The sequence below is a fragment of the Typopeltis vanoorti genome, chromosome 3 (genome assembly GCF_054136105.1).
Source record: "Typopeltis vanoorti isolate ZY-2024b chromosome 3, IOZ_Tvanoo_1.0, whole genome shotgun sequence".
Taxonomy (NCBI): Eukaryota; Metazoa; Arthropoda; class Arachnida; order Uropygi; family Thelyphonidae; genus Typopeltis; species Typopeltis vanoorti.
In genome coordinates this window covers 105,247,502-105,273,987 of record NC_143551.1, presented here as the reverse complement: position 1 = coordinate 105,273,987, position 26,486 = coordinate 105,247,502, and the positions used below count along the sequence as shown (strand labels likewise).

At 35.0% G+C, this 26,486-nt stretch overlaps 1 protein-coding gene across 2 annotated transcripts in view; it reads left to right on the top strand.

Moving 5' to 3' along the window:
• The window catches only part of LOC150108440 (ubiquitin carboxyl-terminal hydrolase 15-like), a 337,668-nt gene that overhangs the window by 47,766 nt on the left and 263,416 nt on the right, over positions 1–26,486 (top strand). For both annotated transcript variants that reach the window (XM_090390782.1, XM_090390781.1), the window contains exons 5-6: positions 11,386–11,531; positions 21,532–21,587. In XM_090390782.1, the coding sequence (XP_090246908.1) occupies positions 11,386–11,531; positions 21,532–21,587 (202 nt within the window). The remainder of the gene's footprint in view (positions 1–11,385; positions 11,532–21,531; positions 21,588–26,486) is intronic.

The window sequence follows — 26,486 nt, the reverse complement described above, 5'->3', positions numbered from 1 at the left end:
TCTGCTCAGGACATGGACTGGTTATTACTAACACCATGTTTCAACATAAAAATGTGCACAAATTCACATGGAGAGAAGAGGCAAGGAATAAGAAAAGTCTCATTGACTATGTTATTGTTTATAGTGACGTTTTCTCCCTAGTGCAGGACACCAGAGTGTACAGAGGATTTGAAATTGGAAGTATCACTATTTAGTCTTGAGCAGGATAAAATTGAATTTCATATTGAAAAGAATAACATGTAAGAATGTTTTAAAGCGAATAAAAGTTGAGCAGCTCTCAGATGTGAACTGTAGACTAAAATACACAAAGATTATTGAAGAAAAAATGAAAGAGTTTGAGAACAGGAATCAAACCTGGGAGATTCAGTGGTAAGCCTTGAAAAAAGCCCTGATTGATTCGGCTAGAGAGGCATGTGGTGAAGTTGTCTGCAAGGATAGAAAAATTAGAACTCCATGGTGGAAACAGGAAGTTAAAGAGGCAGTGAAGGAAAAGAAGAAAGCATATCAAAAGTTTCTGGCAAATAAGTCAGCTTGTGCTCTTAGAGGATACAGAGACAAATGCAAGAATGTTAAAGCTGTGTAAAACTAGCTAAACAAAAGTCATGGGAGGACTTTGGCAAGAATATAGAAAATAAATATCATGAAGGTAGCAAAATATTCTGGAAGTTGTTGAAGAAGCTTAGGAATGGAGGAAAGAGTGCTGTAAAAGAAGTTAGAGATGATAAAGGTGACGTAAACGGGAGAAAAAGATATCCTTGAAGTATGGAGTAATTATATCAGGAATACATATCCATACTTGAAGTAGAAAAAGCCATCAAAGGCTTAAAATCTGGAAAGGCAGCAGGAGTAGATGATATTCGACCAGAATTGCTGAAGTATGGTGGTATAAAAGTCTTACAGTGACTGCACTGCATAGTTCAGAAAGCCTGGACAGAGGGATGAATTCCCGATGATTGCAATAGAGCTCTCATAGTACCCATATATAAAAAGGGAAATAAAACTGAATGTGAGAATTACAGAGGTACTTCCCTACTGAGTGTTCCTGGCAATATCTATGCAAGTATACTTGAGAAACGGTTGAGAAGAATTGTGGAAGAAAAGCTGGGTGAAGAACAAGCTGAATTCAGGCCAAATAGAGGCTGTCAGGATCAGATCTTCACTTTACGACAAATAGTCAAGAAAGCATGGGAATATAACAGAGATCTGTATTTAAGTTTTGTCGATTTGGAAAAGGCATATGACAAGGTGCCAAGAGAGAGAGAGAGAGAGAAGCTATTCAACACGCTAGAGTTATATGGTCTTTATTTGAGTTGTTAGTCAGCAGTTAGTCTTTATTTGAGTTGTAAGTCAGAAGTTAGAATTGAAGTACAGGAAGACAATTTAATGTTAAATCTGGTGTCAGACAAGAATGTAAATTACCCCCCTCTCTTATTCATTATCTATATGGATCACATTATGAAGGAAAGTGGTATTAAACCTGATATCAAAATTGGAGGTGTTAATGTCAGCTCTTTGCTTTATGCAGATGATGTTATACTTCAAAATAAATCTGTTACAAGTCTGCAAATATTCCCTGACTAATGTGAATAACTGTTGTAATAGATATGGTATGACGGTCAGCATTAAAAAGACAATGAAAATATCAACTGCATTGTGAATGGAAAACTTATAGAACAAGTAAAACATTTCACCTACTTAAGCACGATTTTTAGTGAAGATGGTAAGTTAAATATGGAAATAGACAACAGAATCAACAAAGCTGTTATGGTAGGAAGTCACCATCATCATCAAATACCTGCCATGTACCCTCAAGGGGTGTACAGGATATGATAGTTCTACATGAAAAAAATTACATCAGTACTAACTTCCTATCTTCAAATACCTGCCATGTACCCTCAAGGGGTGTACAGGATATGATAGTTCTACATGAAAAAAATTACATCAGTACTAACTTCCTATCTACAATTTTCCTCCAGATCAGTCTGTTACTTGTCAAGGCTCCAACATTATCAGATCTTATATTTCTGTCGTCTAAGGCAGTGCTTCCCAAACTTCTGGATGTCAGGGCCCCCTTTGCAAAAATTAAAATATTTCACGGCACCCCCCTTGAAAAAAAATCGTAATAGAGAGATATATTATTATAATATTTATTGTATTTATATTCAATAGAAAACATACACAGCGAATATTGCAAAAATTCAAATATTACCTTTTTTGCCTTTTACCGTTTGGTTCTGAAGAAGACGATGCGGGCTATTCTGGTAAAATATGAAATACTGTCCTTTTTTTTTTTTGAGTCTGTTTCTGCTTCTTCTGATTGTTCGCAGGAATTTTTATTTTTTATCAGCCACTTATCCATCTCAGGGTTAAATTTTTTAACGTAGAATAGATCAAATAATATCACCACTTACCGATACTGGCACACCACAGACTGATAACATGAAATTAGTGAATATTACCTGAATAAGGGAATCCCCCCCCGGACCAGGAACATTTTTCTCTTTTGTGACTTTTTTCCCTGTATACGGTAATTAAGCCTAACGCGAAACAGACAGCAAAGGCAGGTTATTAAAACGTGCATATGATTGGTGCAGTATTAACAAAAGATCGCGCAACCGAAAGATAAAAGCATAGCTGACAATTGAGTTGAAATGCTAACTCTCTTCAACCGAATTCCATTTTGAAACTGCCATAACATTCATTATCTATATATATATATATATATATATTACTTAGTTTTAACACTTTTACCAATTTTAACACGTTCGGTTGAATTTTATTGCAGCCTTGGGAAATTGAACTCACACACATCTAATTAATAACAATAGTTTTTAGTTAGATACTGTGTTTGCCCATGCAACATATGGTTTTGTTTCAGTCTATACAGCATAGTTTCTGTATGAAGGGACATGCGATTCATTAATTAGTGTGTTTATATCCCAGTTATCTCTAATTGTACAATTTGTTGAGAAATATATTACACAGACTCCTCATACCTTATTCACTGGCATAATAAAAGTACTTGAGTGGCTATTAGGGAGGGTGTGTTGTTTACCACTGCAAGCGAGTTACTATCTCCCCACATGAACTTGTTTAAGCTTTTTTTCATGTGTGAAGTATATGCGAAACTTTTATTGGTAACAGAAAACTAGCTCGGATGACAGTGATAATATAAAACGAGTTTTGATATGTATATAAAGTCAATATCAACAGACCCTGATTACGAACGCCTGATGAAAGGGACAGGAAGATTTGGAGCTTCCCTGGAGAGTATTCGAAGTAAATACAATTAACCACTGCTTTGAAACGAAACATATGAATAAGCAATATTTATTAATATTCATTAAGCGCCTAAATACGCAGGAAGCAAAGTTTGTGAACCAACACCAATGTGTGAATTTTTCCGTTAAAATATAAAAAATAACTAAAAAGAAATAATAAAAGTTAAATACGTTTCTTTTAAAATAAAAAAATCTACTTAGTCTTAAAACATTTTAAATTTGTTTTCATTATTTCACAGCCCCCCTCAACAAAACCTACGGCCCCCCAAGAGGGCCATGGCCCACTGTTTTGGAAGCGCTGGTCTAAGGCACTTTGTACCATATCAGTCCATCTATATCTTAGTCTTCCTCTGGGTTGTTTTGCTGCCAACCTGGCAGAGAACACTTGTTTTGCTAATCTTTCTTTGCACATTCTGTTTAAGTGACCATACCACCTGAGATTAGCTCTGCTAACGCATTCCTAGATGCTGACAATGTTGAGTTCTTTCCTAATATCCTCATTTTTAATATGATAATGCCATCTGTTCACGCCTATAATCTTTCTCAAGACTCTCATATCTGCGGTCTCTAGTCTTTGGTCAAGTGTTTTACTTCTGACCCAGCTCTCAGATCCATAAGTTAAAACTGGTTTGAACACTGTCTTGTATACAGCTAATTTAGTGTTCCGACTAATTTTCCTCTTATTCCATATGAATTTATTCATTTGACTTCCCACCATACCAGCTTTGCTGATTTTGTTGTCTATTTCTATATTTAATTTACCATCTTCACTAAAAATCGTGCCTAAGTAGCTGAAATGTTTTACTTGTTCCACAGGTTCTCCATTCACAACACAGTTGACATTTTCAATGATTCTGCCTATTTGGCCATTATGGATCAAATACGCATACTCATACGCTTCATATCCATCATATATTTCAGTGTAATATCAATGGTATTACAATTTTAATATGTACTTCGCATCCATGATAACTTGACGACTATAGATATCTTGGCCGGTAGCGTGGTTAACACCATATAACTGTAGCATTTGAAATAGCTTCTCCCTTGGCACCTTGTCATATGCCTTTTCCAGATGTACAAAACTTAAATACAGATCTTAGTTGAGAAATCATGGGAATATAACAATCTGTCGTAAAGTGAAAATCTGAACCTGACTCCAGTTTGTTCTTCACCAAACTTCTCTTCCACAATCCTTCTCAACCTTTTCTTAAGTATACTTGCATATATCTTACCCAGGAACACACAATAAAGAAATGCCACTGCAATTCTCACATTCAGTTTTATTTCCCTTTTTATATATGGATACTATGAGAGCTATCCTCCAATCATCTGGAATTCATCCCTCTGTCCAGGCCTTCTGAACTGTGCAGTGCAGCCACTGTATACGACTTTTATACCTCCATACTTGAGCATTTCTGGTTGAATATCATACACTCCTGCTGCCTTTCCACATTTCAAGCTTTTGATGGCTTTTTCTACTTCAAGTATGGACAGGGCTGTTTCTACATTTTGCGGGGCCCTGTGCGAAATGGAAAAGCGGGCCCCCTGAAAGTTAGTAACATTTATGGAAATTTTAAATGGAAGAATATCTTGTTATTTAAATCAAATATGAAAAACATTTATCCAATAAACATGTATGCTCTTTAACATCAATTTAAGTTAAGGGAAAAAATTAATTAAAAAATAAATGTGTTTGTATGTACATGATATATTATTTTATTATGTAAGTACACATTATCATATAAAGACGCCAGAACAATGATTTATTTAATAATATGAATAATAATATAAAAATATTAAAAAGTATCCATTTTTACTAAAAGAATGAAATATATATATATAACAACCTATAAGATTTAAAAGAAATCTTAATACAGTGGTATTTCGCTAATCCAAACTAATAAAAACTGTGCTCGTTCAGATTAACGAAAAGTTCGTATTAGAGAATTTTCCCCCAAGAGACTACAATAACTAGTGTTTAAGACAAAAATAATCAGATTCTAATGTTACATCAATTTAATTCTGTAATAAACAAAGTAACTGATAGAAAAAAAGCTACTGTACTGTAATGTAAAACTTAAAAAAATAATACAGTACACAAGTTTATTTTAGTAAAAATATTAGTTTGTATGTATTGTTGAGGATTCTGATTTAATAAAATTGCATAGTTCAGAACATAACTTAATTTGGGTAAAAAATATCAATTTCTTGTACACAACACAAAAAAAAGTTTCATAAAATAACACACAAAAAAAAAGTTTATTATTATTATTATTTCTTTGTAAAAAAAGTCACCGATTTTCTTTTGCTTCTTGGAAGCTAAACTTTTTTCGAATGCTTCTTCTCGGAGCTGCATTAGCAATAAAATTTTGTGGAATGGCGTATCATTCCGCTTAGCCCATTCTATACACTAAAACTGTCAGCTGGGTCTTCATGTTTTACTTTTTTTTTTCCTCCTTCAAGTTCTTTATCATCATCATTGTCTTCTAATTCATTCTGTGGCATCATATTTATAATCTCAGCATCTGATTTGATTTCGAATTCACTTTCGGTTCTACCTGTAATCCATTCTTTAACATATGTTTGTGAAAATTCAATATCTGGATTTATATTTTTAACCAAATTATGCATGTTTTGAATTTCCTCATTTTGTGTATCACTGTAGTTATACTGTAATAATAAAATAAATATTAATAGTTAAAATAATAATTATTAAATAAAAATAATAGTACACAAAATAATAATACGTAATAAATAAAACTAGTTTTCTTTCAAACCGCAGTTTGGATTACTGGAGGGTTCAGACTAAAGAGGTTTGGATTAACGAGATACCACTGTATATTAAATTTTATTTAACCTAATGCGCTTATCAATAAAATCATTTATAACGCTATCAAAATTCATATTTTTTGCAATTTCATGCTCTATAGATATTATTGCCAGGGACGACAAACATTCTTGAGACATAGAAGATCGCAAATAGATTTTTATTAATTTTAATTTGGAAAATGAGCTTTCTGCTGATGCGACTGTAACTGGACTGTTCATTAATATTTGGATAAATATCTGACAAATTATTTGCAATTATGAATTTTAAAATATTAATGGGTGCATCTTCTGGAACAATATTTCTAAAAATAATTAATTCATTGCAAAATTCAGATTCTTCAATATCTGTATTTAATTTTTGATACAGCTGTTTGCAGCAAAATTTTAATTCATTTTCTCTCATTTTTCTTAATTTCATATCATAAAGAAATCCAAATGATTTTTCATGAATTTCATACAATTCAAATCTTTTTTTGACAGATTGTAGAGCAGTATTTAAAATTACAAAAAAGAAATTTATCCTAAAATTATCTTTCTTATCACCTATGTTTGATTCATCAGGTGTTTCAAAAATACTATCAAAAAATACTTTTCTTCGACGTACTCGACTTACTTTAAATTTAATTTCTATTTCTAATAGATTTGACAGTTCTTTAGCAATCTCAAAACAGCTATCAAATCCTGATATTCTCTGCTCTTTAAAGTACTGCACTAACTCTTTAATATGCTTAGTTGCTACGTCTATGGGAATTTTTGCATTTTGTAATACTTTACTTACTAAATTAACTTTTGACAAAAGCTCATACCAAATTACAAGGCTTAGTATAAACTCAAATGAATCTATTTGTCATACATTGAAACCACTTCTACTTTGATAGTATTATCTGATGCAGTTTTAGATAATTCTTTTAGTGCATTTAAAAATTCTGGAATTTGAAAACGTACAGCTCTAACTGATTCTATTCTGCATTCCCATCTTGTATCACATAATGGTTTTGGAGTTAATTGTTTAACAAATTTCTTTAATATATCCCAACATTGAAGTTGAGCCAGCAAATAATGTATACATTTTTTGTATAACATTAAAAAAAAGTATTGCTATAATTGATAATTTTGTGACATCCCCTAAAATCAAATTTAAATTATGACAGGCGCAAGGAGTATAAAGTGTCTTTTCGTTTTCATTTAAGATGTAAGCACGGACTCCCATATATACTCCTTTCATATTCTCTCTGTTATCCCTCTGACAATTTAAGATTTAATTTATTCAAAAGTGATTTTATATTTTCATATATTTACCAGTAGTGTCATTAGTTGTTAAAAACGTCAAAAAGTGTTCACGAATTTCAATATCTGCTTCAAATATATGTAAAAATCTAAAAATTAATGAAATTTTTCCCTGATGACTAACATCAGGAGTACAATCGAGAATTACCGAATAGTCGTATTCAGTAATTCTCAATTGTATTACTGTCGTATCATATTTACAACATTTTGTTGAATTTTGGTTCCCATATCAACAATTAATTCATTTTGCGCAATGGGTGATAGATACGAATTTTGTTTCCCGAACATCGCATTAAATGATCTTTTAAAAGTTTATCAAATTCTGCAATTAATTCTATGATTCCTAAAAAAAAAAATTACCATTATGGGCTGTGTACAAAGTAGTAAAATTACATCTAAAAGCTAAATTATGTTCAGATAAATAAAGAATTGCTGCTACTATTCATCTTAAAACATTTCTTAACCATTCTGCTTCAAATTTTATGACATTTTGATTTGCCTGATCAATTGTATTGTGATTTTTTAAATGACATTCCATTTGTGTCCATGAATACATGCTTTTCATGTGCACTGGGTTTCGTTTGTGTGACTTTAATCTTTCACTTACACGTCGCCAGTCAGAAAAGCCATTATTAGATAAAAAATTATCATCAGAAGAAAATAATTTGCAACAAAAACAAAAAATAGAGTTGGATGAGTTTGAATATACAAGCCACCTTCTGTTTTGCTTCTCTCTGTTTGCAATTGTCCTAACATAGTGAGCTGTGGAAAAACACCTCTTTTCATCTTTTGGAAAATCATATTCAGTCAGAGGAGACGGTGGACCACATTGTACAATTTGTGTTAGTGTTGCATTGTTCAAAATTTTCGGCCATGATGCTGGATCATCAATAGTAAATAGTTCACCTTCCTCTGATGTCTCAGTTTTAGGATCTTCAATACTCATTGTTTGACCAAACCCGTCATGTTCTCCGCTTCCTTTCAGTATTTCAGAGCTCTCGTTATTAATTAATGTTGAAGCCGAAGAATTGTTTGTAGTTATTTCATCGAACAATAAATTTAAAAATAAATTCACTGTTTAAAATAAATTTAAACAGTGAATTTCTTTGACTTTCCTCAGCTGCTTCTTTTTCTTGTTTTCGCTTTCATTTTTTATGCCCACTTGGGTATTTTCTTCCATAACGATCTCTCTCATGACTAGTCATACTCTAGAATTAAATACGATACATTTAATTATAAAATAAATTAAAACAAAATTACTTACCTGATAAATAAAATATATGTAAAATAGATAATATTAGAAAATAAATAAATGTAATATAGATTGAAAACTGCTATTGAAGAAAAATTCTGATGTCGGATAACCTAAAACCAGTTTACAAAATATATTTTTTATGATGTTTTGCAAGTAATGTCACATAAAAAAATTGCCATGACAATACGTATATATACTTACTTGTTCATAAAATTATAAAGTAAAATCAAAAAACTCCTTAAAATTATTAAAAAAAAACCTGTTTTAAAATGCACTTTTCCCTATTTAACACTATGCTGTATGTTGTTGTTATATATCTTAGAGAAGTTTCATATACTACCGCTACGATCTTAAAATTTATTCCCTATACCAGTTACTGTTTATCCTAATGTTATTTCATCGAACAATAGAGCCAGACTGCCAGTCTGGCTCCAGCCGTGAGATACTGGGCGAGCAGTAACGCGGTGCAGTGCCAACGAAAGAACGACTTGCCGTTATCAATTTAATTTTTTAATGTACTTTCATGAAAAATCCGGTGTTTATTTGACCAAGAAAATACATTAAAACTGTGCAGTGGCACGGGGCCTTTGCCACTGCACAGTTCGCCCACCCATGATCTCTGAGTATGGATATATATTCGTGACTGCATGCCTGGTCAGTGTTTTTTTTACCGCTGTACTGGTATCACTGCTTGTTTCATTTAGTAATCACTTTTTCAAAGTAATTACTCCACACTTCAAGGATATCTTTTTCTCCTGTTTTCATGTCACTTTTATCATCTCTAATTTCTTTTACAGCACTCTTTCCTCCATTTCTGAGCTTCTTCAACAATCTCCAGAATATCTTGCCACCTTCTTGATATTTATTTTCTATTATCTGTTCTTTCCAAAGTCCTCCCACGACTTTTGTTTTTAGCCAATTTTGCACAGTGTTTAGCTTTCGTACATTTATCTCTGTATTCTCTAAGAGCACAAGCTGACTTATTTGCCAGGAACTTTTGATATGCTTTCTTCTTTTCCTTCACTGCCTCTTTAACTTCCTGTGTCCACCAAGGAGTTCTGATTTTTCTATCCTTGCACACAACCTCACCACATGCCTCTCTGGCTGAATCAATCGATGTTTTCTTCAGGGCTTGCCACTGAATCTCCACGGTTTGGTTCCTGTTCTCAAACTCTTTCATTTTTCTTCAATAATTTTTGTGTATTTTAGTCTACGGTTCACATCTGAGAACTGCTCAACTTTTATTCTCTTTAAAATTTTCTGACATGTTCTGCTTTTCATTATGAAATTCGGTTTTATCCTGCTCAAGACTAAATGGTGATCACTTCCAATTTCAAATCCTCTGTACACTTTGGAGTCCTGCACCAGTGTGAAAACATCACCGTCAATAATAACATAGTCAATGAGACTTTTCTTATTCCTTGCTTCTTCTCTCCATGTGAATTTGTGCTCATTTTTATGTTGGAACATTAATCCAACAGGTATTTGCCATTATTATTAGCTTTGCTCTTTTCTCCAAATTTTCCCAAAATATTTTTGTATCTCTGACAATCATTTCCTACTCTGCTATTTAGATCCCCAACAAGGACCAACTTTTCCTTTTTAATTGTGTCAGTTGCTTTCTCTAAAGCGTCAAAAAATTCCTCCACTTCTACCATAGTAGAATCTTCTGTGGAACCATAGGCACAAATGTCTCATTGTCCAGTTCCCCATTCTCATATTTGTCCTCATCACTCTACTCGAGACTGCTTGCCATTTAGTGTTGAATACTATGGCTATTCCTTCTTTTCCTTGATTGCTATTGTCTGAATATAACATTTGTATTTATTGCTCAGAAAGATCTCACCAGTTTTTCCTCTTTTGTTTCAGTCACCCCTATTATGTCGATCTGGTACTTATTTAATTCCTCAGCTAGTTCCATTTCTTTGCCATTCAGGCTTCTTATGTTGATAGTACTGATCTTTAACTCTGGTGATGTTGAGTTGGGGTGTGTTTTCAGATTTGTTCCAATAGCTGACTTTTCGCTGTTAGCCCTGGTTCCCTGGCGAAAACAATGGGGGGGCCCCTTGTTTAACCGAACAACACCCCAGCTGGCATGAAATTTTGTCATGTTGTACCATCATTTTGTATTTTGGTATAAGCTAATAAGAATACAATTTGGTTGGCTAAATCCCAAATTGCCAGCCCATCCTCGTCCATTTGGTATTCAGGTAGATACCTAACAGGGTACACCACGATTGGACATTAGGTCAGAAGCCCTGGTCGGTTCTCCACATTCCTTTGAACACTATGTGGAGGTCTCCTCTCAGTTATATAGCTTTGACCCTTAAGCACCCCATATCAGAATATATATATATATAACTTGAAATCAGTTTGAATTACATTTTAGATATTCAGTATCAAGGCATTGTACCTGGAGTGTAGTTTACATTTTTGTAATCTGGCACATTTTACTTTTATTTAGGGAGGTTGCAAAAAAGCCCATGAACTACTCTTTCACTCCTGTGCTATATTTTCATGTTTGTTATAAATAGGAAAATTTTTAGGTGTTATATAGAAGCACTATTATGGCTGCATTTCTAATTGTCGTTATGACTTACAAATATACGATTCTTCTGCAGAATGTCTGTTTCAAAGAATAATTATTTTAAAAATTATATTAAATAAAAGAAATATTTTAAGAATTCATGATTTTTAAAAAAAATTTATTTTATTTTTATTTTTTTAAAGAACACATTGAAAAGGAAATGAGAAAAATATTCGACATACCAGAAAATAAAGAAACTCGACTTTGGAATAGATATAGTACAAATACCTACGAACAACTGAATAATAAGGAAAGCACAATTCAGGATGCTGGACTTTACCAAGGACAGGTAGTTTTTATTGATATCGTACTATTTTTCATATTGTCAGTAAGAATTTGTGTAATATGAATACTTCATTAAGTTTTGTAAGCTTCAATTTCATTTAAGAACTAAATTCAAAAACTTAAATTTCATTTAAGTTTTGAAATTTGTTATGTAATTTAATTATTATACTGATCACTAGAAATTTCTACCATATCTTAAGTTCTGGAAGATTTTGTGTAATATGTTATTTTAGTCTCTATAGTTAACTTGGTAATGAAGATGGATTGGTAATGCAGTATGGGATGGAAAGATCTAGGTTTGAATACAAACTAGGATGTGAGGAACTATTAGAAGGGTGTTTCGACCAAAGGTGAGTTAGCTGCTCTCATACGATGGCAAGATTTAGTTTTCTTTTCCCAAAATCTTGGGTTATTTATTCTATAAAATACAGCCTGAGAATACGTGTTTGACAGTCATTGCAGTGTATTGTAAGATAGGATAAACCATTCTATTGTGATATTAATTTTCTCATGATAAGCATATCATCATATGCTACATAGCTACTATAAAAGGAAGATAGAATATTAAAAGAGAGAGACTTTCTCAGCATTTTCATTGCAAAATGCTAGATTACATTACAAAATCCTTTAGCTGCTGGTAGTTACTTTTAGTTTTGCAAATTTAACTTTTTTGGGATGAGAAGCAGGAGAGAAATATCACCAACCTCAATATTCAAACATTTTGTTCCAGTCTTTGAACTGGAACTAGGTTTCTCTTTGATGGCTGAAACACTGTTTTTCATATTTTGCTTAGCAGTTTTTTTTTTTTTTGTCTGACTGCTTAAAAAAAAAAAAGTCATAATTCATTATCAATTTTGAATACTGTGTAGTATATAGCTAATTTAATGTTTTGACTAATTACTCTGTTATTCTATATAAATTTATTTAGTTGATTCTCTGCATATGAGCTATGCTAATCATTTTGTTTATGTCCATTATTTAATTGCCATCTTCACTAAATATTGTGTCTGAATAGCTGAAATGTTTTATTTGTTGCATAAGTTTTTTCCCATTCAGAGCATCTGATGTTTTCAACGCTTGTATTAATTTTCAGTCTGTGTTTTTATTTTCATGCCAAGCTTTTTTACAGCAAATTATTTAGTTTAGTTAAGGATTCCTGCAGACATGCTCTAGATTTATTTAGGAAATCATCTGCATACAGTAATGAGCTAAGGTTAACATCTCCAAATTTAATATCAGGTTTAATACCATTATCCATCATAATGTGATCCACGTAGTTGACAAATAACATTGGAGATAACGTGCACTCATGTCTTGCCTGATTTAATATTAGACCATACTGTGGTTTGATCTTCCTGTGCCTCCTTCAATTCTGCCTGCTGACTTTCTACTCAGATATAATGTCTCTTATTTATGCCATATAATTGTAGTGTTTCGAACAGCTTTTCCCTTGGTACCTTGTTGAGTGCCATTTCCAGATCTAAAAAAAAATCAAATACAGATCCTTGTTATATTTTCATGATTTCTCATCTATTGTCTCGAAATCAAAATCTCATTGCAATAGTTTGGCCTGAAAATGTAGCTGCTTTAAGTTTCCCTTCCACAATTTTTCTAAGCTTTTTTTTCTCTAGCATGCTTCTATAAATATTACCAGGAATACTCAATAGTTCCCTCTATAATTTTCAAATTCAATTCTATTTCCTTTATACAGATGGTGGGGATTGCTTAATGGTCAAAGCCAAGTAATTGAAAGAAGACCTCCACATTGTGTTCAAGGAATGCAGAGAACTGACTGGGGCTTCTCACCTAATGTCTGGTTCTCACCTTCAAGTTATATCTCCCCTTTAGGTGTCAACTGGGTATTGAGCAAACAAGGATAGGCTGGCGGTTTGGGACTTAGACAACCAAACTTTATGGCTTAAACCAGAAATACATGTGATGGTACATGATGTGATTTCATGCTGGCTAGGGCATTGCCAGTTAAACAAGGTCCCCCCCCCCCCTGCTGTTTTGCGTAAGGGAACCATTACGCGAAACAGCATTACAAATAAGACAAGCAGTGAAAATTCAGCTACTGGAATAGACTCAAGCTCAACATATACAACAACAAATTCAACATCACAAGAAATGAAGATAGGAACCATCAGTATAAGGAGTATTAATGGAAAGGAAATCAAACTTGTAGAACTGGAAACGTACCACATGGACATAATTGGCATCACTCAAACAAAGAGACAAAAACAGGTGAGATATTATTAATAAGTATAGAATTCGGGAAATAATGACAAGGAAAGAGCAGCGATAGTATTTAACACCAAACACGAAGATAATCTTGATTGGAAGGCAGTTTCAAGTAGAGTTATGTGGGCAAACTTAAAAACGGGGAAATGGACATTGAAACATATTTGTGCCTATGGTCCCACAAAACGCTCTCCTAAGGAAGAAGTGGAGGAACTTTTCAAGACATTTGAGCAAGCAACTGACATAAAGAAAATGAAAGAATTGGTCCTTGTTGGAGGTCTAAATATCAAAGTAAGTGAATTCCACCAAGCAAGCAGATATGTTTTGGGAAAAAGGGCAAGGCTAATAATAATGGTGAGTATCAACTGGATTTCTGCTCAGGTTATGGACTAATCATTACTAACATCTTGTTTCAACAAAAAGATGTACATAAGAAAAGCCTCGTTGACTGTTATTGTTAACAGTGATATCTTCATGCTGCTTCAGAATACAAGAGTATACAAAAAATTTGAAAAATTAATAAGTAGTGTAATGGAATTGTCATGGATTTCATCAAAATATCAACAGCCTCAGGGCTCTCTTGCAGAAGCATAAACCAGTGTGCCTTTGCCTGAAGGAAAACCTGAAGCCCAATGATGATCCAGCATTATGAAATGTAGCTATCATTTGTAAGGCCAAGATGATGGGTGGAACTGTGTATGGAGGAATCACCATCCTTGTGGGTATCCTTCCAATAAATCCCACTTAATACAAATGTAGAGGCAGTTGTCATATCACTTTCAGTTTTTATAATGCTGTGATCCCTGGTGCAGAGATCTCTCAAATTGTTCTTGATGACATTGTTTTTATTGTAGTTGCCAGCACTTTTACTTTTAATAGGGAATTTAAATGAGCTCAGCACTGTGGGGGTGGTGCCCAAATTAACATCAGAGGAAGGGTTGTAGGGCACATGCTCAAGAATAATAATCTCCCTCTTGAGCATAAAAAGCAACACCTTCTTTCATATGCCTGCCTGAACATTCTTCATTGACTTCACTATCTGCTCACCCCTCCCTTTTCCCACTGTTTAAGTGGAAAACTTATTTGGGGATGATTATTTCCTCATGAAATCTTTTTTTTTTTTTTTTTCCCCTGCATGGGCAATCATGTACTGTATCATAGGTATCACAAGGAAAATTGAACAATCTGATTGGCTTGTTACTTTGTTTAGCAAAATTTGATTATCTAATAGTCGGCTCATTTCTTATTACTGATGCAGTAAATCACATGACAGTGTATTACACTAGCTATCACAACTGTAATTCTTAAAACATCTAGTTAGTTTCTACCTTTGCCTAAACTGTGATGGAATGCTGATTGCACATTAGCTAAGGAAGTAAAGAAACAAAGCTTGGAGTATCTTCTGCAGATACCTCACAGTAACAAACTTCGTTGCTTTCAGCCATGCCTGAGCAAAACACATCTGTTGTCAGAACCAAAAGGAATCCTGGATCCAGTACATATCTTCTATAACAAGAGCAAGCATCAGCAAAGAAGTCTGGGATAAAATCTATAAAATTAAAAGCATGTATACCACCCACCCACCCACCCACTTTCAATCCTTGAACATAATGGATGTATAATTGCCAACCGAAAAGCAATTGCTGTTACTCTTGTGGAGATTTTTGCCAAAAAGCCAACACTTTCTTCTCATTCTTTGAAATTCCTTTCTCAAAAATATAAACAAAAAAAAAAATAACCTACTCTATTCTCTTTGTTTGGTATGGATGATTACAACCAGGTGGTTCACAAAGCAAGAAATGAAGCTGCTTTGCTTAAATGTCACTCTGCTGTTGGACCAGATAACATTCATTATGAGATGATCAGACATCTGTCGCCACCTGCCATGGATCAACTGCTGTACCGAACAGCATTTTCTGTGATAACATGTTTCCCAATTTACAAAAGCTGATTATTATTGCCTTTCCTAAGCCAAAGAAGGATCCAAAATTCTCAGTACTGTTGACCAATTGCTGTGACCAGCTGCTTGCATAAGATTCTTGAAAAAATGGTTAAGTCTCATCTTGTATAGTTTCTGGGAAGATAGAGGAAAGTATCCAAAATCCCCAGTTGATCAGATGCTTGCATAACATTCTAAAATATGATCAACTTTCATCTTTAATGGTCTCTGGAGAGGAAAAAAGTCCTTTTTTCAGAACACAATCTGGCTTTTGCTGTCATTCAACAGCTGATCATCTAGTGCAATTGGAAGAATCCATTAGAGATACTTTCCTAAAGCACAAGCACTTAATATCAGTTTTCTTTGATATGGAAGGATCATGTGACATTGCTTGGAGATTTGAATATTGAAAACTTTACACAACTTTGGTCTCAGATGGAACCTCGCTCTTTTTATCTAACCGAATCTTTCAAGTGAGTGGGAACCACTGTTTCCCAACCCCAAGTGTCACACTTCTTTTCCAATCAATATTAACCTCTACTGGCCGTGGTGAATGAAATAGTGAGACCAAATTGCACTTCTTATCCATGTTATTCAATAGGTGTTACAGAATCATATCCAGATTTTGCTGAACGTCTATAGACATCATGGCCGGTTGGGGTATTAACTTGATAACCGAACACCTCCTCCCAACTGCAAGTAATGCCCTCTATATGGATGACTTTGCCATCTTCTATCATTCATGTAATATCAGGATCATAAAACGATAGCTGTAACAAGCCATTAGCCATCTTTGTAATAGGTGCTTGCAAATGTGTATACATATTTACCTCAGAAAACAGCATGCATTTTTGCTGCAGATGTCTACATCTCAAGCTAGGACAAACTTTCATTCCATTTCCATCAGAAGCCAAGTTCTTGGGGCTCATATTTGATAAGAAACTTCTTTCCGTTTCCCAGTTGTGAGATAAGTGCCATAAAGTGATTAACATCATTCACACGCTATATCCTACCTCTTGGGATGTGGACTGATGTGTTTCTTTGCTACATTTGATTGTGCATTGATTAGTTCAAAACTTGATTATGGGTCCCAAGTGTATGCTTCTGCCAGAAAGAGTACATTGTGATGGTTGGATCCTATCTGCCATTAATTCATAAGAATTGCAACTGTTCTTTACATCGAATAAATAACTGCCCTTGTTACTTGGACATCCGCAGCTGTCTGTGTTATATGCTACCAAAATAAAATCCTTGCCTAGCTTCCTTCTTGGTCCATTATTTTTTGCCCATGATGGGAGAATCTGTACAACACTCATCAGGCTGCCATATGTCCCTTTGGTTTGCAAATGAAAGCACTCTTAGAAAACCTGGTTATTAGTTTGTGCCGAAAATAATTTCTTTTTTTAAGTATTTAGCAATAATTAACTCATTCTTTTTTGCATTATTATTATATATATATATATTTTTTAAAGTATTTAGCAATAACTAACTCATTCTTTTTTGCATTATTATATATATATATATATATATATATATATATATATATATATATATATAAAATGAGTGTGTGTGTGTGTGTTTGATTAACTGTAAGTATAGCGTGCTTAATTTTGTAATTTTCAAAGGTTTAATTTTTGTTTTATTGCATGCTGTATTATGCATCATGGCACTAGTGCACAAAACACATGGCAGGCGATTTTAATGTGTGTGTGTGTGTAATTATGTTCACTGCAGCATGTGCAGAATGTATGCCCTTTACAGAACAAGTGATTTATGGCAGGAAAATGAAACTGGTGAATGTGTTTTGTGAGTGAATGTGAAAAGTGTGAAGAGAGTAAGAAGATTGATAGCGATGAGTTGAAACATAATGCGAGTGGCATGGTTAGTGTCACAAGTGGTATGAGTGACTGTACGAATGACAGTGAAAAATGAAGAAAACAACCAGATGGTAATGGAAAAGAGTGCACATCAATGCACTCTTTTGCATTGCCATCTATTTCCATTAACTCTTTTGATGTGCAGTTCTGTACAGAACAAAACAGGAGATTTAGTAGTTGGAAAAACATCTGGTGGATGGTATGACACAGAAGCGAAAGAAAGGAGTGAGAAAGCAGAATATGAAAGTGCGAGAATAAGAATTGGATTTTGTATGTCGGTTCATTCATAAGAGGGAGGTGCTTGAGGAGAGTGCAACAGAATTTTGTTTTCCTGGTGCTAAGATTAAAGATGAGAATGATGCTGTAATGATGCAGAGTGAAGATGAAGGATGTTTATTTTGGCTGTACAAATGATTTAGCAAGTGACAAGTGTGGTATGTGAGAAGACGGAGCTGCTAGTACATGCAACAAAGAAGAATAAGAAAATAAAAGTTGAGTCTGTTTCCATGGTATGATAGAGGCAAGCTGAGAAGGAGAGCTATGATTGCGAATGAGTAGTCAGTGTGCAGATTGTGCTGGGGGAAATGGTGTGGAGTTAGTGAATTTGTATAAGATGGATGGCTTGCATTTGAATTGATTTGGTATCAGGAGTTTTGAGAGTGTGTTCAGTGAGAGTTTGGAAGTGCAGAGTCAGGGATTTAGAATGTATAGGAGGAGGAATGCAGGTGAGTATAAGTCCATGCCTTAGAGCAGGGTTTTCCCCAAACTGTGTTCTGCGAGAAGTTCTCCTGGAATTTGTCATTTTAGTTTTCTAAGCATTTTTCATGAATAAATATTTTTTAATGGAAATATTCTGAGGAGAATAATATTCATGAATATGTTGAAAAGCTCAGACCCAGAACGCCTAATAACGTCTATGTAGCAAGTTAAACATGGAAGTATTCATGAATTATTGTTAATTTTTACACATCGAAACCTTTCAATTTGGGAAAGGGAATACCGCTGTTCAGGACCGGTCATAACAATTGGCGGCGTATCCTCTGCTCTCAAAACTGAAGGAAATGACATCTGTATAGCAAATGTCAGTGACCAAGCGGCATATTTTTAAACATGGGAATATTCATGAATTATCGTTAATTTTCACACATCGAAATCTTTCAACATTCTGGAAAGGGAATACCGCTGTTTATGACCGATCATAAAAATTCACTGCAAGCCGATTACAGCAATAGGTGGCGTATCCTCTGTTCTCAAAACTGAAAGAAATAACGTGTCGCAAATTAGTGACCAATCAGCAAGGAAGTATAAAGAAAATTTTTCCACTAAAATTGAAGATCAAGGTAGTCTGTGTCTGGTTCTCAAATCTAGTAGTACTGAATACTTTCTTCGCAAGTTGTGTATTGTAAGGTGAAAGTTTCAAAACCATAGTGCCGTGATTTTTTAAAAGTAATAGGCCTGCAGATTTAAATTTTAATATGAATAAGAGACAAGGGACTTTGTTTAATTTTGGTATTAAGAAATCTCTTATTGAAGGTGTTTGTGATGCAACAGATAGTGAGTCCACCAGCCTACAAAGCGATCTCCAGGATGTACAAAAGGAGGGGAAAACTACCAGCACACAAGAGAAAAAGTCTGCATTCACTCATAAGTACTTATAATATTATAAATTTTTGGTGATCAGAATGGGATATGGCAATGAAAATCAGCACAAATTAATTCAATGATGTTTATGTTTAATTATTAATTAATGATCAAATATTAATTAATAATAAAATCTGCTAAATTAAATTAATTATTAATTAATACATTACAAAATAACCAAGGTGTTCCGTGAAAATTTTAGGATTTGTGAAGTGTTCCGTTGTAGGAAAAGTTTAGGAAACGCTGCCTTAGAGGTTAGTTAAATGGGGGAGTGATAACATAATGCTAAATGTAACACCCCAGGTTCTTAACTTTATTGAGTTAAGCAATTCAAAGTGTAAGGGAGGAGGTTGTGGGAGGAAGAGGGTGTTATAGTTTATGAATACTAATGCTAGAGGTATTTGAAATAAGGGTGAAGAGTTTTTGTCATTGGTTAGCTCTGCTTGGCCAAAAGTTATATAGGCATTAATGAGACTTGTTTTATTGAAGATGATATGGTCATAGGAATAGAATACAAGGGATATGGTGTCTTCAGAGAGAATAGGATGGAGGAGGGGTTGCTAATGATAGGAGAGGAATTGAAACCAACAAGAATAGAAGTATATCTGGGGACAGAGTTTCAGAGGGCTCATTTCCTTTCAGGCTATCTGACATGAGCATAAAGACCAGTAGGACGAAATATGTAATTGGTTGCTACTATAATCGGGGGGGGGGGGGTATAAGGGAGAATATAGCTTATGTGCATTTGCAAATTAGCATGATGAATACAGGTCGAGTAATTATTATGGAGGATTTCAATTATAGAGACATAGATTGGGAGGAGGAGGAATGGTCACAGGCAGGAAGGAAATGTAATTTATGCAGCTACTGAGGGATAATTACCTGAAGCAGCATGTAATGGAAGGGACAAGACATTCAAGAGTGCTAAATCTGATTACAGCATCAGAGAACTTAACTCTAAACACTTGTTAACAAGTGATTATGACCAGCTGAGGAATCAGCTTTCAGCAGTGCCATGGCATAAGAACTTGGATTTTGGTAGTTCATGGGAGGTCAAGAGGTGTTTGTTTATACATTCTCATACCCAGAGTCAAAAGGATAAATCAGGTAGGAGTTAGATGGATGATTAGTATCATTAAGCAGGAGTTGCAGAGGGAATACAAAGGAAAAAGTGATCAACATGCCCATGAGAATGAGATAAAGCTAGTGATGAGGCCAAAAAAAAAAAAAAAGTTCTTTTGCTATGCAGCAAGTAAAAGAAGGAATGACTTTCAAAGTGCTAATGATAGGGAGGTAACAATCAAACCAAATACATTAGATTCCGGTTAATTGGGACACATTGAGGCTAGAATATTTTTGCCCAATCAAGTGGCTTTCCTAATTATGCAAAGTTTCATGTTAATACTTAAAAAGATGTAAAAAGACAAACTAACATTTCAGTGGGCAACAAATCATTTGTTGAAATTAATTATAATAGCAAAATATGTACATATTTGAATTTTCCCCTCATTGTCAATATCAACAGAGACAATGACCTGTTGTCTCCTTGAAGTCCTTTGATGTAATCCTGTTTAGAATCATCATGACCAGCTCTTGTTAATTTTTTTTTTTAACATTTGATCACCGAATGCACACTCCTCATCTGGCTACAATGAAGAACCACTGATTTAGGGCATCCTTAACTTCTTGCTTCCATTTTTGGGACATTCTCTGTTTTCCATGCCTTGTCTATTCTCACAGTTTATCTTGCTGTGTGCAGTTCTTGATTTCGGTACTCCAGTTATCTCTTCCAGATGGCAATGACATACTCGCATACCTTTTCCAGATATCAAAACTTAGAAATCTTTGTAATCTTCCTATTCTGAAAACCCCAAAATTTTTCCTAGCCTCTTTTCAAGAATGCTTGCATTCTTGCACCTTCCTTGGAATACTCAATATGGAAATTCCTCATGCAACTGTAGGGCTCCCACTGTACCCTTCTATTAAAAGAGAAATAAAACTTTCAGTTTTATTTCTCTCTTTTAGTAGAGGGGGGGGTACAGTGGGAGCCCTACTCCAGACATCCAGAATTTTGCCTAATGTTTCCAAGACAGCTGCTAATTAGGCATCAAGCTGATTATTTTCTGATAAATTTTAGTGATATAAAACTAATAAAATGAATAATTAAAAATATATACCAGTTAATGATTTTGGTTTATTAATTTTTGTCAAACATTTATTTCAAGTGTCCGTGTAGGTATGTATTACTTTAAATGGCTCCATGTCTGTATTGGAGGCATATTATAATAAAAATCTTATACTTCTAGGTCATCATTATTGAGCAGAAAAATGAAGATGGCACATGGCCAAGGCAAGCTAAAAGGTTAATATCATTTTTTTTCTCCTTAAGTTGAGAATTCATGCTGTCCTCTGCTGTATATTATGATTCTGATATTATATTATGATATCATAATTATAATATCATAATCTGATATTATGATATTCTGCTGTAGATTTATTGGTCAATATGCATAAAGATTTTTACTCCACAAGTGCATGAAAACAGTAGGTGTGTTAAGACCCTTAGCATCGAATGTAATTCGTGTACTTCATACTAGTAATGTAATGACAAGTTTCTTCCAGATTAATTTATTTGTCAGGGTCTCCAATAATTAGATCTTACATTTCATTTCTTCTAAAGCACTACTAATTGTATAAGTCAACCTAGATCTTGGTCTTTTCTGGATCTTTTTCCTGCCATCCTAGCAACAAACGTCTGTTTTGCTAACCTTTCCTCTTTAATTCTATTTTAAGTAACCATATCAGTATAGATTAACATTCTTAAAAATCTAGCAATGTCAAGTTTCTTTAATATCTTCATTTTTAATATGTTCTACTTTTTTTTTATGGACTCCCATCTATGAAGGGTTGTAAATCTTTCATGCGTGGGAGTAAGGATTTTTTTTTTTATATTAATTTTTAAAATAATTTTTTCTATTCTTTTATTCATTTTTTACCTGGTCCAAAAACTCTGCTCTAGAGACCAAACCGACTTTTTTTTTCCAGGCCACATCAGGATTCCATTAAGTGGCAACCTCAAGTCCACCCCAACTGCCCAAACTACACATTACACAGCTCTTTCCACCACAAGGGCAGCACTTGTGCATTCATCACAACCGACATATCATGCTAGATATTGCACATCCTTGAATCCCAGTGTTTGATCTGCTTTGGCTCAAAATTTTCTACCAAACCATCCTGTCCTTTTCATATACTCTCTATTACTCTACGAACTCCATGAGCCATATGCTGATTTCTTCAACTATCTCTCTCTCGCTAAAGCTCTACTTTCTGCAGTCGAAATACTCCAATAGTGAGGTCATCCTTTTTGTGGACTTCGATGATCATAACTCACGTTGGCTCACTTTCTGCAGTTTCACCGATCAAGTGGGGAGTTGATGCTGAGGTATTTGCCATCAGCAATGACCTATCTCAGATCATCAAAACCTTCCTACCAGAATACCCTACAACCCCTTCCAATTTGTCAACACACTTGACCTCTTCCTAACAAACTCCCCTTCCAGGCATACTATTTTTGTCAGTTCTTCTCTTGGTAAATCGGACCACAGCCTCATATAAGTCTCTTTTGCAACAGAACAACCTTCATCCACCAGATCACGGTCTCATGTTCTTTAGCACTACAATGGTGCCAACTCTGAGGAACTCCATGACTTCTATCTCTTATTAGGATAGAAGTCACGGAGGACTTCTCTCCAAATAATCCCTTATTTCACTCCAAATTCTCAGCTGCCATCCAAGCCTGGTTCTCAAAAAGAAAAGTGTGCTAATGCTGAAAAAGAAAAACTGCTTACCATGAATGGTTCAAGACTGAAACTCCAGCTGCCCACTATACCTACTGCAGCTTGCAACCATTGTAAAAGATCATTGCCAAGTCCAAGTTAGACTTTGAAAGGGCCAAATGCAGCAAACTTGCCTTCCTACCCACCCAGATTTCCACCACTCACATCCAGATGGTACTGTAGTCACCTCACATAAAAACAAGGCCATCTTACTGGCATCACTCTTCTCTTCAAATTCCTGCATTTGATGGCCTTGGCAAAGTTCCCTCTACACTACCAAGAATGGCTCTCTTAGTCTTCCAACAAAAAGAAATACAAAGAAACCTGAATAACCTGAACACAGGGCATCCGGTCCTGATGGTATCCCACCTATTGTGTTAAAAAATTGTTCCCTAGAACTGTCTTGTATAGCTTCTTCAATCTATCCTATTCAACTGGTATCTACTCTACAAAAGGGGAAGCAGGTCCACATCCAGCTCATCCCAAAGAAAGGTGATAAAAATCAACTAACTTTTGTCTAATTGCGCTCACTTTTTTCTCTCTAAAATTATGGAGAAGGTCATCAACACCCAAATCTTGAATCACCTAGTCATACAGCGACCAACAGTAGGGATTCTACCACTTGCAGTTTACAGCTGTCTTGTTTTCACCACCCACCTTTGGACTCGAGACATGGAGAAGTTTGCAGAAACTCATAGTTGCCCTTGACATTTCAAAGGTATTTGATTGGGTTTGGCACAGGGGGTCTATTTGGCAATCTGTCATCTTATGGTCTGCCTTACTCACTATGTAACTGGATTGCCAACTTTCTCACTAATTGCTCACTATGTGTAATGGTGGACAGTTTGCTCTCCTTTAGTTTCCCCATCAATGCTGGAGTGCTTCAGGGTTCTGTTCTTTCACCACTCTATTCCTATTGTATATAAATGACCTGCTCACTCAGACATCCAATCCTATCCATAGCTTTGCTGATGACAGTACACTCCATTCCTCCTTTTCATTTGATAAATCCTGTAGTGCTCAAGTATTAGAATCTTCGGATCTATCATGACCAATGACCTGAACTCGGATCTCCTAGCTATATCTCAGTGCAGCAAGGACAACCTTGTAAACTTCAATGGTACCAAAACTCAGTCCTTTTTGATCTCTTGCATGAAAGATTCTCTGCTTGGATTGATCTGCACCTCCTGTCTTTTCTGGCACAACCACATTTCAACTATATCTTTTGCAGCCATCAAAAAATTGGTGTACTTTTTCATACAAGACACTACTTCTCCTTCACAGCTTCTAACTCTATAAATAGCCAAATCCAACCAGCCATGGGATATTGCTCCCATATTTGGGGTGGAGCACCAAAATCCTTCTTAAGATTGCTTGTTTCTGTTCAAAAAGAGGACAATCCAGCCAATTAATGAACTCCCCCCCCCTCCCTCTCTCTCTCTCTCTCTCACACACACACAGATGTTAAGCTTCTGCCTTGTGTCTCTATTACAGGTACTTTCATGGACAGTATTCTGCTGAATTGGCCACTATTATTCTTCCACTCTACTCCAAATCATTAAAACAAGAGTCACTGCTAATCAACCCCCTTTTAACTTGGTGTACTTTTTTGCTTAAGACACTACTTCACAGCTGCTAACTATACAAAGCCCAAATCAACCCAGCCATGGAATATTGCTCCCATATTTGGGGTGGTACACCAAAATCCTCTTTAAGTTTGCTCAGTTCTATCCAGAAGAGGGCAATCCAGCTAATTAATCATCCCTTTCTCATAGATCCACTTAAATCAATCTCTCTCTGCTAGAAGTTCAGTTTTTGCCTTGTGCCTCTTCTACAGATACTTTCATAGACAGTGTTCTGCTGAATTGACCACTATTAATCCTCCAAAATCATTAAAACAAGAGCCACTGCTAACCAACACCCTTTTACAGTCCATCTTAAAACTCACCAAACCAACTTCACTGACTTCTCTTATATTCCATCTATTTCTGTCCTTTGGAACAGTTTCTACCACTCTTCCTTCCCCAAAGATTACAACCCTCAGCTATTCAAGCAAAGAGTGCTATAGGTGTTATGGCCTTTTGTGTGTGGATATATAAAAAGGTGGGAAGTGGTCTCTCACTGAGCAGTGAAATTCATATCCTGCCCAAAAACAATAACAAATATCCATGCCCATGATTTGATTCGAACCCATTGCATGTTGGTTGGAGAGCAGATGACTGACCACTCAGTCTCATCCAACCAGCTTCCTCCTTTCCTTAATTTTTCTCACGATTCTCAAATCTGTGGTTTCTAGACTTTCGAGTTAAAAATAAAACTAGCTAAACAAAAGTCATGGGAGGACTTTGGCAAGAATATAGAAAATAAATATCAAGAAGGTGGCAAAATATTCTGGAGGTTGTTGAAGAAGCTTAGGAATGGAGGAAAGAGTGCTGTAAAAGGAGTTAGAGATGATAAAGGTGACATGAAAACAGGAGAAAAAAAAAGATATCCTTGAAGTGTGGAGTAATTACTTTGAAAAACTGCTAAACGAAACAAGCAGTGATGACAGTACAGTGGTAAAAAAACACTGACCAGGCATGCAGTCAGGAATACATATCCATACTTGAAGTAGAAAAAGCCATCAAATGCTTGAAATGTGGAAAGGCAGCAGGAGTAGATGATATTCGACCAGAAATGCTGAAGTATGGTGGTATAAGAGTCTTACAGTGGCTGCACTGCATAGTTCAGAAAGACTGGACAGAGGGACGAATTCCCGATGATTGGAGTAGAGCTCTCATAGTACCCATATATAAAAAGGGAAATAAAATTGCATGTGAGAATTACAGAGGTATTTCCCTACTGAGTGTTCCTGGCAAGATCTATGCAAGTATACTTGAGAAACGGTTGAGAAGAATTGTGGAAGGAAAGCTGGGTGAAGAACAAGCTGGATTCAGACCAAATAGAGGCTGTCAGGATCAGATCTTCACTTTACGACAAATAGTAGAGAAAGCATGGGAATATAACAGAGATCTGTATTTAAGTTTTGTCGATTTGGAAAAGGCATATGACAAGGTGCCAAGAGAGAAGCTATTCAATACGCTACAGTTATATGGTGTTAATGGGGCATTATATCAAGCAATACTTAGTCTTTATTTGAGTTGTAAGTCAGCAGTAGGAATTGAAGTACAGGAAGATATTTTAATGTTAAATCTGGTGTGAGACAAGGATGTACATTATCCCCACTGTTATTCATTATCTATATGGATCACATTATGAAGGAAAGTGGTATTAAACCTGATATCAAAATTGGAGATGTTAATGTCAGCTCTTTGCTTTATGCGGATGATGTTATACTTCTAAATAAATCCACTACAAGTCTGCAAGATTCTCTGACTAAATTAAATAGCTGTTGTAATAGGTATGAAGGTCAGCAATAAAAA